The sequence below is a fragment of the Rissa tridactyla genome, chromosome 9 (genome assembly GCF_028500815.1).
Source record: "Rissa tridactyla isolate bRisTri1 chromosome 9, bRisTri1.patW.cur.20221130, whole genome shotgun sequence".
Lineage (NCBI taxonomy): Eukaryota > Metazoa > Chordata > Aves > Charadriiformes > Laridae > Rissa > Rissa tridactyla.
The window spans coordinates 10235435-10250548 of record NC_071474.1 but is presented as its reverse complement, the minus strand read 5'-3'; the positions used below and the strand labels follow the sequence as shown (position 1 = coordinate 10250548).

The window sequence follows — 15114 nt, the reverse complement described above, 5'->3', positions numbered from 1 at the left end:
TTTCAAACGTGGGGCACGTACCAGATCTGCCGCAGAGGAACCGTACTCTGTAGTTCTGGCAGCCCTCGCCCGTCTGGTCCTTGCCGTGGCACAGAAACCTGTAATCGTGGCCACTCTTGTAGAAAACCTCCGTTGTTAAATTAGCTCCATCGAGCGTCATTGCCTGGAATGAGAATAGAAACATAAACAGGTGATACCTTCAGGTGAAGATATTCATCAATGCCATCAGAAGAGGCTTCTGCTTTGTTTTGGGAGCTGCACAACAGTTGTATAATGAAACAGGGAGACTGTTATGTGTACTGTCCAGCCAGCACTCCAGCTGGTGCTCAGACACAGCTATTTTATCCACAAGCTGCACAGATTATTGCTAGGTACATGCATTTCTCCAGTATCTATATTAAGACCATGTGCTTTTTTGGGAGGAGTATTCAGAGCTCCTCTAACATCTGCCTTGGTGCCCTAGATTTTCTCCTGCAGTAGGTTTGAGGGCAGATGAAAACACCGAATACAGATGCGTGTACCCAAACGAACTCGTGGTTTCAAGCCTCCTCACTGCACTCATTGTATTGCTCATGGCTAGGCTATGTCCGAACCTTGCAGAAGAAAGAGGTGGGAGTCTTATTTCTTCTTTGCACGGATCCGTGTCTCTCTAAGAAAAAAACAAAGCTGCTCCAGTACCCATTGCTCCAAAAGGAACAAGAAGAGGTGGCCTTTTCTCACGTACAAGTACCAGCCTGTAGGGATGCCTTGAGAAAAAAGGCTGTATCATACCAAGAAGCAGTGCGATGTGTAGCCTCTCCTGCGTTCCTGCCGGGGCAATGTCACCCCTCAGGGTCATGTTACATTTCACAAGCCAGCTCTATAGCTTCCAATTCTCTTTCACAAAAATGCGATGCGCTGCATTGGGCAATCCAAATACCACGTGCGTTTTACCAAGGCACCGGGAGATGTGCCAGCTCTCAATGAAGGCTCTGCTCCTGATTCTCTCAGTCACGCGCACCTTCCTTATTAATGCAGAGCTTCCTTATTAATGCATACGCCCTGCTGCCACGTATAGGATTAGCACCGTCAGCTGAAGGAATGTGCCTCTGGCTGTGCTGCGCTTTGGTTATTATCATCATATCTTCAATTTTTCTTGTGTGTAGCATAGCTGGAGCAGGCCAGCTGCTATAAATCAGTGTAACTTTATGAAAGCAGTGAGCAGCACCAGATTACGCTACCTGAGGATTTGCCCTAAGATCTGCAGGATAAACTGAAAAATGCTGTCTCGCTTTTATTATGCATGGAAAAAAAAGTAACTGTCATTTAATAGAAGAGGAAAAGAGGTTTGTTTTCTTGAACAGAAGAATATCTTTCTTGTTTCTCTTTTAATACGTGTGCTCTTTTAGTACGTGTGCTGGATCATAACAAACATCTGACCCCTGTTTTGAACTAGCTTGTCACTTCTAATATACGTATATGGAAGCAGAAATGAATGTGGATTTGCTAAGACCTGGCAGAAAATTATAGGGCAGTTTTTTCCTGTCAGTCCAAGAGGAGATTCTTTATAACATCTAGCCCTGGAAACTTTCGCTCATACTGTCAGCATTCCCGTTTGCTTCAATAGCCGCATTCTTGTGAATAAGGACAACTCCACTGGTTCAGAGTACGCAGGAACCTTAGGTTCAGCCCCCCACAGGTATGAAGTATTTTATCCTCTTTCACTAGGCAGTGCTTCTGCTCTGGTTGTTTTACCAGGTAGGCATATAAAGTATATGGTGAACGTCCGCAAAAAAAACCCCTTGGTTTTTGCTTTTTCTTTTTTTTTGTGTCCTTAAAGAGGCTTTTTCAGTCTCAGAAAAGCTATATGATTTCTCCTCAGCATGCTGGCCTGATGGTGTAATTACAATGTTTAGCCCCAAACATAATTCGAATTTCTTTCGACAGAGAAAAAACAATTAACTCCAATAAATGGCTGCAAGCTCACCAATATTTTTTCCAATCTGCTACAGCTGGTAGCTTTACCATCTCATTACTTTTTGTGATTAATTTTTTAGGTAGGGTCCGTTCCAGGACCATTTAAAAACTTTGAAGTTTTCGTGTGTTTTTTCCTTTTAATCTTCCATCAGGGAGCCACATATTTCATGATAGCATCTGTGCTGTCCATGATCCCATCTGTACTCCTTTTCATGCCAGAAGCCAGAATTTACTGAAAGGAGCTCAATTCGATAAACTTTTGTCCCAGAATGATACAAGAATAGGTACCAGATCTTCTCGGTTATGTATTAGAGCGGTAAAATGATGGGTGTCTTCTATTTAGAAACAAAAATTACGGACAAACACAATTATTTTGGGGTTCAGTGTCAGTCCAAAGAGGACTCGCCCCTCTAAAGCGAGTGGTCAGCTAGCCTACCTGGATGTCAATGGGTTGCCTACAGATTTTATCAGGATGAGCAGCTTTGAAGTCAGAAAGCTTCTCCATGTCCTTAGATCTTGCTTTATCAGGCTTCTGAAACCACTCCGTCCATTCTACATCTGGGGAACAAGTGCAAACAAGAAAAGTCATTTGAAAGTCAAGCTTAATGAATGCAGCAAAAATGCATGAAGCATAATGTGATCTCAGATATCATTCACAAGTTTCTTCACTGATGATCTGATTCCTGCCTCTTCCTGCCAGTCTGTCAGCCGCTTTTAATGATGCTGTGAAGTGTAACCAGCCAAGGGAGAGCGGGGTTATTAAAAGCTACATAATTGGAGTATGCAGTATGAGCATTATTAATAGGTATGGATTTTGGATCTGTGTCCACCTTAGCTGCCTTTTCTGATCTTCGGATCAAATTACGACCAGTTACTGTATGTTGTCTGAAACATGGACATGATGACTATGCAGTCAAAAGCAGTACGAGGTTGCGTGTGATCTCTTAGATCATAAGAGATGGAATTTCATACCCAGTGCAGTAAAGGAAAAAGGATCCCAGTTATTCAGAGAGTCCTGGAGACAATTGGGGAAAGAATCTGTGCGTGTTCTTCACTTAGGTTAGCGGTGGTGTAAATAGCAGCTAGCAAGTCCACTCTTCCCAAATGGAAAAGTATTGCAATAAAAAGGATGATTCACCCTATTTGTCAACTGTCTACCACCGAGTTAAATGGCACATAGACCTCTTACCTTGAACCCACTCACTAGTTGAAGAGACGTTAAAATGTTCTCCGTTCTCAGCTTTGAATAGTTTGAATACTTTGGCCACAGCTGACCCTTTGTGACCTGTAAAAAGCAAACATCGGTAAAATCACTGAACGCAGTTGGTAACAGTCGGAACTGAAAAGGTAATGGTCCACGTGTGTGTGTGCATATTTTGGCTACATTATCCAGAATTGGCCTCACACATCTTCCAGAAAAATTTACTGATCTTGGAATGAGGCTTCAGACACTTTTATAACTGCTTGGGTAAGCAGGAGGAAAAATCTTCAAAAACAAAGAGAGGATGAAAAAAAAAAGGTATTTGTAATATATTGCTATTTGTATTTGATGTTGTAGCAATCCATGTAGTTAGCTGCTCTTGAAAATGTCATGAAAAGACATAGCCTCAGAAGTCTTCAGCTTGCAAGAATATGGTTTTGCAGGAGTATTTGAGGTTACCAATGCAAGATCCACTGATTAAATTTTCAGCTGGTGTGAACTGGGTTTGTTCCATAGTTTTGTGTCAGGGAGGCAGAGTCCGAGCTCAACAGAGTTATGTGGATTTACACTGGTGCAGGATCACACCTTTTATCTCAGGGTTTGGATAACCCAGGTTATACCCCACTCAGCTGCATTAATGGGAGGAAGCAATATATACAGAGAGCATTCAATTAAATACGTCCGACCATCAGTTGCTCACAGCTTCGATGTAATGCAGTGTCAAGTGAAAACACCATTGACCAAATTAATCTCAGCCATAACTCCAATAACTTCCAGAGATAAGGTCAAGCCAGCATTTTGTGCATGAATTACCTTGATATTCAACGTGGTCTTCAACAGAAGAGGAGGGATTTCCTTTAACGGTAATAAAACTCCATGGGTGCCTGGAAAATGAAAATGAGAAATTATCAAGTTATGCCATGTCTGAGGTGCATATTTTTTTATAGCACAATGTTCTTGCATTTCTCAGGGGCATCCTATTCAAAACAGTCTGATTAATGTGAAAGGCATCTTAGTCAATTTTTAAAATATCTCAACACTGTATTTCTTCAGTAAATATATCAAAAGAGAAGGAAGTTCGAAGACAAACCCCTGCTTAATACACTCCTATAACAAGTGTGTTTCTCTTTTAAATGAGTGTTTAAAGAGGCTGTGTGTGACAGACCCAAGGGACACTGACAATTCCTTGGGGAGCCTGAAATCTTTTTTGTGTGCGTGCGTGTGTGTGTGCGCACACTAAAGAATATGAAGAGAGGCCACTTCTGCTTAAATAAATTTAGCTCACGCTGAAACCTTGTATATCACAATTGTCTTTGGAATGACCCATGAGAATTCCTAATAGACAGACGGGCTGGCAAAGGGCAATAAAAAATACCTAGATAGCCTCTGGATATCTAGTTTCCTCATTTTGAACATTGGACGGGGATAAAGTTTTATGAGCCTGAATTGTCTGTTCAAATCTGATCCTATGTCAGAAGTAAGTTCATTACCGGCTGATGGGTATTGGTTGGGTAGGTTCAATAGCCATCAGCAACACCAGAGAATGACCACATGGATGAGTAAGCAATGGAGACAGGGACTAAAGAGCCTTCCAGCCTTGGAGGTGAACCCAATTATTTAGGGTCAGGACGGCGTTTTATCTTCGAAACAGAAGTAGTTCAGGCATATCTGCTCTTAATGACTAACAGAATAACAAATATGCTTTTAGCGTTGTAGGGATACTGTCACCCTTACCCTGAATTTAGCAAACAGTCCCACAGATTAAATCATGTCTCTATAGGTATAAATACCCAGGGATTTCAATTGTATCAAGATTCACCCTTGAGTCTTGCAGGTCACCTTACATTTATCGTCTGCTGGCATAAGCGAAGTTATAAACCCCTCTGGGACTTCAGAAGAGAACATGGACAGACATTGGCAGATACCCACTAAAACACGCACAAATCACCACTGGCGTGAGCTGGGCTTTGCCCTGGGCTTTGGGGTCGGCGGGAGCAGGCTCTGGGGAGCACTGGTGCACCCCATGCCGTGCCGAGGTCCCACGCACGCACCGGACACGGCTCCTCAGTGGGAGGCAGTTCCAGCGGCGTGTCCTCAGCCCCAGCGTAGGACAGGCTCAGCAGAAGCTGCCAGCTCAACCGCCTCGGGAGCCTGCCAACGAGCCAGATGCTCCTGCTGGAAAACTTGCCTGTGCGCCAACTGCCGAAGGCACTGCCGGGCTGTGATCTCCGTCCAGGGGGAGAAGGGGGATGGGGGCAGGAAGGATGCGTTATCACTCAGCAGGCAAAATACTTTTTTTTATTTATTGTTATTGTTATTATTATTATTTTGGTCATCAAATTTGAAACAAATGACAAAAAAGATGGTGGTCCCAAAATAATCTGGAAAATAATCTAAAGAATAAGAAGCTAGCTAGTTCTGCAACTCAAGGTTTGGCCTGATTTCATATGTTAAAATACTTGTTTCTCCCAGTTATTTTATCACTAAAAATAGTTTTGAAGTCATTCAACCCTAACACATAAGGACACATGCGATCTGTTTGGGCTATACGAAATGAAGGGACCGGTAAATCCAGAGACAAACCAGTGATCTTTGGGTGGGATTCCAAAGAGAACAACTTTGTCATCAAGTGCTGAAAGGCTTTCTTTTAATTTATTAGTAGAAGGGGGGAAAAAAAAAAGCTCATGCTTGAAAGAGCAAACTCACTTTTTGAAAGGACTACAATAGAGGAGGAATGCAAGATTTTCCTTTCATTCCTAATGTTCTGGACTCAGCAAATAGGCAACTGAAAGAGACGCCAGGAGCACGGAAACATTTTTGGATAAATCGGCATTGCTCATTGGCTCTTCTACAGCAAGAGGGGGAGTTGCACAACTTTAGAATCTGGCTGAATATGGAGCAACTGGAGAGAGATGGGAATTTGTCCATAACCCCCCCACACACCCCCCAGTCAGAAAACAACCCAGTCTACGGCTGAATAGCCTGACTCAAGTGGCACGCTCACAAAATGGGAAATAGAAATTTCCGCAGCCAAATTACCACCTGGGGCTTACACCGTGGTTGTCTCAGTGATGCCATGGTCAGCCCCAGCCACCAGCAGGGAGCTGGGAAGATCTGACAACCAGGATTCACAGGACTGGCCAGCAAACCCTGGGTGCCAGGCAGGGAGCGGCGAGAGCGTGTACGTGGGCATGCTAGAAAGAAAAATACATCCACTCTCCTCTGTCAGAGCCTCCCTGTGCCATATGGGTTAAAGTACGTACGTATATGTGTAATTTTCTCATCCCCAACAGGTTTTTTTTTAAGATCTTCCAAAAATTTCTGAAAAGCACCTGTCAGGTACAAACATCCTTATTCATAGTTATAGATGCGTCTGAAACATAAACTAACGTGTCTAAATCTTGCTACACTAAAGTGAAGTAGAAGCTCAGTTTGTGTAAGGTGAAGAGCTTGGCTACATCTGACGAAGTTGCCTGTCTTCCACTTTGCCATCTAACTGCCTTTGTAAATTTGCATCCAGCTGCCATCCTGACAATGGTGGGGGTTTTAAAGTTGATGAACTTAAACACTGAGAACGCTCCTGAAAACATAATCTTTTGAGGAATGCACCAAGATGCAGGTATTTTTCCGCATAGCACTGTGCCAGGGATAGAAAATATTTACCAACTACTACCACATTTTGGTACCCACAACATCCCTGTTATTTATATAAGGAAATATTGCGGTATTTCGGATAATAGCATGGCAAGGGTTAGCTTGCATGGATGAATTTCTATGGTATTTCCATTATAAGCATTTATGGCAAAGAAGCGATAAACTAGCATTTAAACACCACAGCAGCCTAAAAACATCAAGTGCAATTTACTTTTATAAACATATGCGAAACCCATCATTTTCTTCTCGTTGCACAGTTGGGAAAAAAAAGTATAATGTTCAAAAATCTTTTTCTGTTTCCCTAATTTCAGTCTTTGACAAGAATCCCAGCAGGCTATTGGGCTTTAATATGGGTTCTGGGTATTTGAGAGCAAGCATTGCACTGATGGAGATAGCCTGGCTTGGGAGACTATTTCTGCAACCATTGTTGATTGTTTGAAATGCATTATCTGGTGCACAGGAGTCCCTGTAATATTTGACACAACCTCTTCATCAACCGCACCCAATCTTACTCCATCTGCATGTTCCCAGCTGACACTTGTCTGTTCCCACAGACTTGCTGTATTGAATCACTTCTCCCTACAAGGCAGACTTATTTTTTTTTCATGTTCTGCAGTGACCCTCTTAGTGCCTCTTAAAAAAAAAAAAAAAAGCCTACATAAATACAGATAAACACACAAAAATATAATGGCTACGGTCGGGTAAATAGCAAGTATTGTCAACAGTGTGTGTGCCAAAATAGACACTGTATTGGCCACAGAATTATTTACAGTCCACAGCATAAATTCATGCATGCTAGATTTCTGTGCTGCACATGTCCCCAGATATGTATTGGACAAGCTGAAGAATATGATGTATATGTGTCTATATTTATTTAGTGAGGGTGACATGGCTATTATTCTACCCTCCTTAATGTTCAGCCCCTACAATACACTGTGTGTATGTAGAAATGCTTCTTAAATCTTTGGGGGATGGCTTGAAAATAAATTGGAATAAGTGACTTGTGGGAACAATGTCTTGGAAAAACATCTTTTTTAATGTGAATCATACGCTATCCCTCAATCTGCTAGTAAAAATACCCAATATAGACACTGAGTGCATCTTAAAGTATCTAATTAACTGCTAAAACTTCACATTGAGAAGTTTCCCTCTTTTTTCTTCCCCCCCCCCCGCCATGTGAAAGAACTTTGTGCCTTTGAGAGAGTGGAATTATTTGGACATCTCAGGAACATAATAAAGGCTCTGTGCTGGGAGAACTGGCAGGACTGGCACATACCTAAACCCAAGGTGGAGGAAATGCTTGCTGCCCAGTTTGGTCATTGCTTTCCTGGCCGAGTCGTCCAAGTTTCTAGATCCTTCATCGTTCACTGCAACCGACAGGATCATGCCATTCGCAACTCTGCCCAAATACTGGGCAAGACGTATGCTTTCCTCTTTTGCTCTGTAGGTATCAAACCTAAAGTGATAAAACCACCCAAAAAGGTTTACTTCAGTGAGCATTGCAGCTTTATGTTCTGAAAAGCAAGTGCTATAAAGAAATCAGTCTTTTGTATTGTTTACAGTAATGATATTACCCCGTTGCAAAAGCACTTGTCTAGCAGGGTATATTAGGGGTTTCTGTTAAGCCACGTTGATTAAACTCTAGTTGACAGAATAGCAAGGTAGTAAGACTACTCACTCTTCGATTTTGGAGGCTACTGATCTAGAAAGAATTGTATATATATGCAATAACACACAGTTGAACAAGATGCTAAAATGCGTGATTCTGAGCTTGCTGTGATACTGTCCCCAACCCGTCCCCAAAGCTCCTCCCATCTAGACAGCTGAAAAGTCACTCACCGATCTGAATGGACAACTGCCCCCGTCTTTGGGTCAATAACATGGACAATGACACCCCGATGGCCCCAGCTCCTTTCAAAGTAGTATCCACCTTCTTCCATGCCACCAGGATGAAGAGTTTTGTTTAAGAAAGTCCAGGACAGTTTTTTCTTTCCGTGGATCTCAAGAGTGCCACCCTTACTTACTCCTAGATACTTCTGCCCAAAGTAGGGATTCGGCTGGCTGCCGTCATCCGCTCTGCAGCAGGAGGAGAGGAAAGGAACAAGTTTTGGGTTTGTATCTGACAGTCAATGAGCCTCTCCCCTTGTTCCGCTATGGCCCAGAGAAAGAAGTGTCATGATTTGCAGTGTATTTCTTCCAAATACTCCAAGAATCAGCAACTGCTCACGTTGTACAGAAAACAAATTATTTTAAATAATAGTAGCAACTACTGAAGACCAGCAGCAATCTGGAACTTAGGTTATATATGTTATATTCATTATATCCAGGTTAGAAGAGGCCTGAAGCCCAGACTGAACGTGTTTGTGCTTTTGAACTCTGGAGGAAGCTAGGACCCTAGCCAGGAGCTAGGAGGTCGAGTGGTTAATAATATGAGTTTAACATCCTTGAAAATCTAAGAGATCCTGTAGCAATCTGCAAGACATACATGTATTATCCTTTGGCTCATCACCTTCATGAAAAAAGGATGTTTAGGGACAATTTTCAGAATAAAATAACTCTTTGGGATTTAAGCCTATTCTGGAAAATCAGTTTGAGTGGTGGCAAGGTGCATGCTGATTTTCTGGCATGCCCAAATACCCCAATGTTCCTCTGCCAGTAGTATTTGAAACCAGAACCAAAACTGCATCAATTTTTCTCAGGGTATTTAAGTTGTTTAAGAAGCTACCGAACTTTCCACGGACCACAGATGATAAGTATACCTGAGAAAATATAATTTTAAGGAACACTTCATTCTCTGATGTGGAAGAGAAATCCTAGGAAGTTCTAAGATAGTATTTTATCGTGCATACGTACCGCCCATATAAGATGATAACCACATTGCTTTGGTAAGGGCACATCTCACTGCCGATATGTAACTCTCCGTCATTTTCAATGAGTATATGTCTAGTACGCAAAACGATGGGCTGCACGTCGTCTTTAATGACCAGTTTTCCTAAGTAGAAAAGGTTATGGCATTTGCTTTAACACACAGCGGCTCATCAGAGGTTGTGATACCGTTGTGCTAACCCAGTGCTGGGCTCTCATCTCGATTTTTGAAATCTGCCCATCCTCCCCAAAACAGCTCTCAATACAAATCCTGAAGACTTTACATGTTTTTTGTTCAGTCCAATTCTTGAAGAATGCAATTAAGATTTGTGGGAGAGAGGACTCATTCAAAACTGAGACCAAAATTCAGAGTTAAGATGAATAAAGGCTATTCATGCTACAGTCACCAGCAACACTATGACTCTGTCCTTAGAGACAAAGAGGCACATACGTATCTGCCCTGTCCTGAGACCCCAAGAACACAACTATTGCAGTACGATGTTATCGGGACAACAATTTAGTAAAAAAATGTTTTTGAAGGAAATTGCAGAAATAGAACTAATGAGTATACTGCGGTACTTTTGTAAATTGTCCAGAAGGGACAGTGAATAGGTTGATTATAACGTCTAAGGGACTGATAGCATCTCAGCTACCACCCACCCTCGCACCAAATTAAAGCTGGGTTTGTCCAGTATCCACCCAGTTCTCAGCAAGAAGCAGGAAGGTCTCCCAGCCTGAGACAGAGTGATTTAAATAGCCACAGTGGAAAGCACACTTCAGCCAGCCTTGCCACCAGCAGATTTTACCTCCCTCAGTGATGTGGATGGAGTGAACAGTCGCGGAAGAGGAGAGAAGGAGCTTCCTGCCATTACGGATTTCTACGCGGTTGTCTTCACTGTGACCTGGGTTCCAGATTTCTAGCTCAGGATCCTTATCAGGACATGTCACAGCTCCTTCTGCTGGGTAGAGACAGAGAGTGAAGGCAATTACTGTTTGTTCGGTGCAAGGCAGAAAGCTCCATATCTGGGCATCTTTAAGGTATTGTTCTTGGTACCCCCCTTTGCTGACTCCCTGGGACACAGCAATATCTCAGTGCAGCAGAGTATATGTGGGCCACGACCAAAAGAAAAGAAACAACAGCTTAAGCTGTATGGTTTTCTGGAAGCATGGAAAAACCCACTACCCGGTGCAAAGGAGCCTTGCGAGGGAGGCAGTTTCCAGCAAACGACTGAGAATAGTCTGTAGCTGAGCCCTTCCTGCAGCAACATTCAGCTCTGTTCATGCCATCCAGACACAAAGCCTTTCACAAGCCCAGGGAAGATGTTGATGAAAGGATAAAACAATGACTATCTTTAAAAATGCCCCCAAAACACCATCAAGGTTTGGAAAGCTTTGTTTATTGTAAAGATGTTAAAATATGTTTGCATACTGAGTCTTCAATGTAGATGGGAAGTAAAAGTGCTCTAACTAACGCAAAAGCACCAAGCGCCCAGGAACTGCCAGTCCACCCAGTAACAGGGAGCAACAGGAATCTCACAAGAGAGAGACTCTGGGTTGGTGAGCTTTTCCAGGCAGAAGCAATAAGGATTCGTTCGCTTTGGGTTCACACATCACCAGTCTCTACACACACATTTGATTACAGGCTGCCATGACGTGTTAGCCTAAACGGCTCTCACACCAAATCCAAGAGACTCATGTTATAAGTATTTACTTAAGATAAAATATTTCCGTGATATAATCTCACTCGCTATGCGAGCCTCACATCTTACTCTAATCAACAGAACTGCCAGTCGAGACTCCCATGTGTGATGCATATTTTCTGAGGGTAGAAACCTTTCTAATCCTAGGAAGCTGAGGTCAGTGGGGGCTTGAACAATGAGACCTTTGCCATCAGAAAGGCTTGGGAGTTCTCACCAGCTCTCCAGTTTGTATCCTTTAAAACAAAAACACCGCAGGAAAACGACGGGACCCACAAATCAATGATAATAGGCATGGGATAAACACCTTGACTTCAGCAGGGTTATGTCTCTGGCACTTACTATGGTGGAGTTGGGTGGGTTTTGCCCCACAGATACTAATGCATTCAGTTAATGGAAAGAACAACAATGTGAATCCATGCAAGGAAACATGTCCCGGTGCTGGTGTAGGTGACAGCGAGCTGTTGTGTGCTGCCACTGTGAAACTTGAGGGACGCCTGCAATTCCCCAGCAATAGACACAAAACACGTTGTCTGCATTCAGTTGCCTCTCAGATACCTCCACCAGTTTCATGTCTTAAGAAAACAATAGAATTGGTCCAGCCACTGCCTTAAAGTCTCCAGAGACCCATTAAATACCAGCTAGTCAAGGTAAGCAGGGGATATTTCATGTTGGGCAACACAGGCCTTGGCTCTCTGCAAACTTTTTCCATATACACGAAGTGATCAAATCAGACAGGGCTAATAATCTACCAGGTAGCAAGGCAAATACTGGTAAACATCCAGGACCTGATTTTGATACCACTTGTGCCAGCTGGAAACTGGAAGTATATCAGTAATGTCAGAGGCACCTTTTCTGATTTACAGTAATTGAGGAAAATAAGAAGGAGTTTCTGGGTTCCTACCAGAAGACACACAGAATTAATAAGAGTTGGAAAAGATAAATACTTCAGGCAGGAAATGGGACTTGCATTGTAAATAGATGTTCAAATATAACTGTAATACACACAGACAACAAATTAAAAAAAAAAAAAGAGCTGTTATTCCCATAGGAATAAGGATAATAAAAAATTTGCTCATAATGAGAAGCTAAATAAAACCAAAAGAATTGATTCAAATGTAGAGGTATAATTTATCAGCTAGATTAAGTGGACAAGATAAAAGCTTGTTCATTTTTCCATTTACTTGGCTGTGCTAGTGTCCAAAAGAGCTTCCTGCAGTCTCAAAAGATGACTTGTACCCCCAAAATTCATATTTGGAAACAGAGAGGTAGACCGTGAAGCCTACGGGGAAATCAAGGGGAATTTACGCTGATGATTGGGATGACAATCAGCAAAAGCCAACACAATCCAGAACAAAGGACCCAAATTCCCAGTTTCATTAACCAATTTGTAGCAGGGAGCAGGAGCCGTGCACAGCACCCGCATCCGCTGCGCCAAGGACACCGGAGGGCTGAGCATCTTCCGCCAGCTGGTCCAGCTACCTTGCCAGCTTGGACTATTACTCTCATTGTCATTTTTTAAATTGGAGTGCAACTTCTACCCAGCACAAGGAATTAAATGAATGTTTTGTTTCTTGACCAAAAGGACCTGAGCACGGCAATTAAATGTTGCAGCAGCATTTGGGGCAAGACATAGAGTCTCTTTGTTTTAAACAAATACTAATGCTCAAATTAGCTCTATTTAGAACATATCCAGCTTCCCTTTTCCCCCTTTCCCTAACCACGTAGGAAAAGGGCTGCTTGGAAGAGACAAAATCCAAGGGGCAGGGATGTCCCACCCCAGAGCTTTGCGCTCTTCACATCTGGGCTTGGGCAATGCAACAAAAGGCTCGACTTCGTCTCCCACAGCCACGGCTATGAGGACCTGAGGTTTCTTTTGTTATTTCTTTTGCGGCAGTTTGTTGAATCTGGGTTTGTTTTAAGAACGTGTGGCAGAGTCTGACGGATTCCTGAGGGTACTTTCACCTGCTCAGAAATTTCAGCCTTTGCCTCTCCAGCTGCCCGCAACTGGGCTATCGGCACACCAGAAGATGGCTTTTCTCCTGAGTTTTTGCACTCTGTCCTTGATTCTTCTTATATGAACAAGAGTGAAAAGCTGCTCAATCTAAACCAGCAATGTCTTTATTTAAAAATAGCGCTACAAACAAGGCCCTTTTTCCCCATGGCAGGAAAACTTACCTGTGCTTACAGAAGAGATTACAAACAGAAGAAGAATGAAGTTTTCGCCTAGATACTTGGAGGTAGGTAGAGCCATTCTTCAGGATTTTTAATTCTCTGGATGGATACCTATGAAGAAAGAATATCAGGCAAATGTCAATTTATTATTTTTTTTTTCACAGCTCGCACAAAAACCATTCACTGCACAAAAAAAAGGTTATATCCAGCTTTATGGCAGCCCACATCCACTCCCATTCAGCTCTATGGCTGAGAACACCTTCACGCTGCTGCGGGACCAACCCGAACAGACCAAGAAACCAAGGGCAGCTCCTCAGCCTTTGTTTGGTTTAGGATAAACCCACTTGGGAATCCAAATAGACACTCAGAAAGCAACCACCAGATGTAACCAAAAACGCCTTAGGAATGCAGTATAAACACATCCAGTGTCAAGACTCTCTAGGGCTGAATAGTCACATGTGCAAAAAAGTAATGAAACACAACAGAGAAGGCGTTTGCGGAGTGACAGATTTTCATGAAGTAACCTTTCAGTGGCACCTCTCTCTCCCCATACTACCCACACATTTCCAGCAATGGTGTTTTCTGCACCCCCAAGATAAACCGTACTCACGCTTCCAGCCTGAAGCTTGCAGTTTCTTAGATTTCAGATCCAAGAAAACCTTGCCTATTTGACGCGCCAGCCCAGAATTTTCTTGCAAAACCAAAAGCTGCCTTTGAAACCAGTCTACCTAAGGTTGTTTTCATTTCCTCCGTAGCCAACCCCCAGCAAAAACAAACAAGCGGTGTCACGAAAGTCAAAGTTAGAATGAATGCGATTCTCTCTCCAGTGATTGATTCTGCAGCTCTGCCCCGTGCTCGTGACCGTTTATTGACACGCATATTCACACTGGGGCAAGGACACCCACTTCGGTAGGTGTCAGTGCTCTGTAGTCATAAGGCACTGTTTAAAATTCATATGTAGTCCTCGGAGCCATTAAGTTTTGTCACGTAAGCCAGTATCTGAGGAATATCGAAGAAATTTATTTGTAGCTGTCATGTCACATCACAACGATGAAACAGGATAAAGGTACGCATCGCACAGCTTAGACGCCAAAAAAAAAAAACCCACAACAAAACCAATTGAAAAAAACTCCAGGGTGCCCCAATTTCTTCAGGGCAAAAAACACATGTTATTTTTCATGTCACTTGTTAATATAAACCAAACAAAAAACACAAGAAAAAGATATGCAAGAAGCCGGGATTTAGTCTGGAGCAAATTCAACAGTGTTTATACGCAAAACACATGTCTGTACTGTTCATAAAGGTGATACAGTTCAAAGTGCAACGATACATTCAAACCACATGTAATCCAGTGATTGTATTAAAGATAGCATTAGAACCAGATTTGTCAGGAAATATTCCAGCAGGGAAATGTTTGCTTGTTTTGGTGTAGTGTATTTGACAGCCGTGAGCTCTGGAAACGGCATAGACTCGGGGTTCGGTACAGTCTATCAGGTGCTGAAATGCTGTTACAGAGCAGCAGAAAAGAGGAATGCACTTAGTAATGCTATAACCGTGAATGCTATA

At 42.6% G+C, this 15114-nt stretch overlaps 1 protein-coding gene across 3 annotated transcripts in view; it reads right to left on the bottom strand.

Annotated features, from left to right (window-relative positions):
• Positions 1 to 15114, bottom strand: part of CEMIP (cell migration inducing hyaluronidase 1) — a 114516-nt gene that overhangs the window by 42363 nt on the left and 57039 nt on the right. For 2 of the 3 annotated variants that reach the window (XM_054214722.1, XM_054214723.1), the window contains exons 2-10: positions 13552 to 13659; positions 10483 to 10635; positions 9665 to 9803; positions 8651 to 8887; positions 8088 to 8267; positions 3971 to 4041; positions 3146 to 3241; positions 2393 to 2514; positions 22 to 163 (exon numbers count right to left, since the gene is read on the bottom strand). In XM_054214722.1, coding sequence (XP_054070697.1) covers positions 22 to 163; positions 2393 to 2514; positions 3146 to 3241; positions 3971 to 4041; positions 8088 to 8267; positions 8651 to 8887; positions 9665 to 9803; positions 10483 to 10635; positions 13552 to 13627 — 1216 coding nt within the window. In that variant the 5' untranslated portion in view covers positions 13628 to 13659. The remainder of the gene's footprint in view (positions 1 to 21; positions 164 to 2392; positions 2515 to 3145; positions 3242 to 3970; positions 4042 to 8087; positions 8268 to 8650; positions 8888 to 9664; positions 9804 to 10482; positions 10636 to 13551; positions 13660 to 15114) is intronic. The other variant, XM_054214724.1, reaches the window with a different exon arrangement.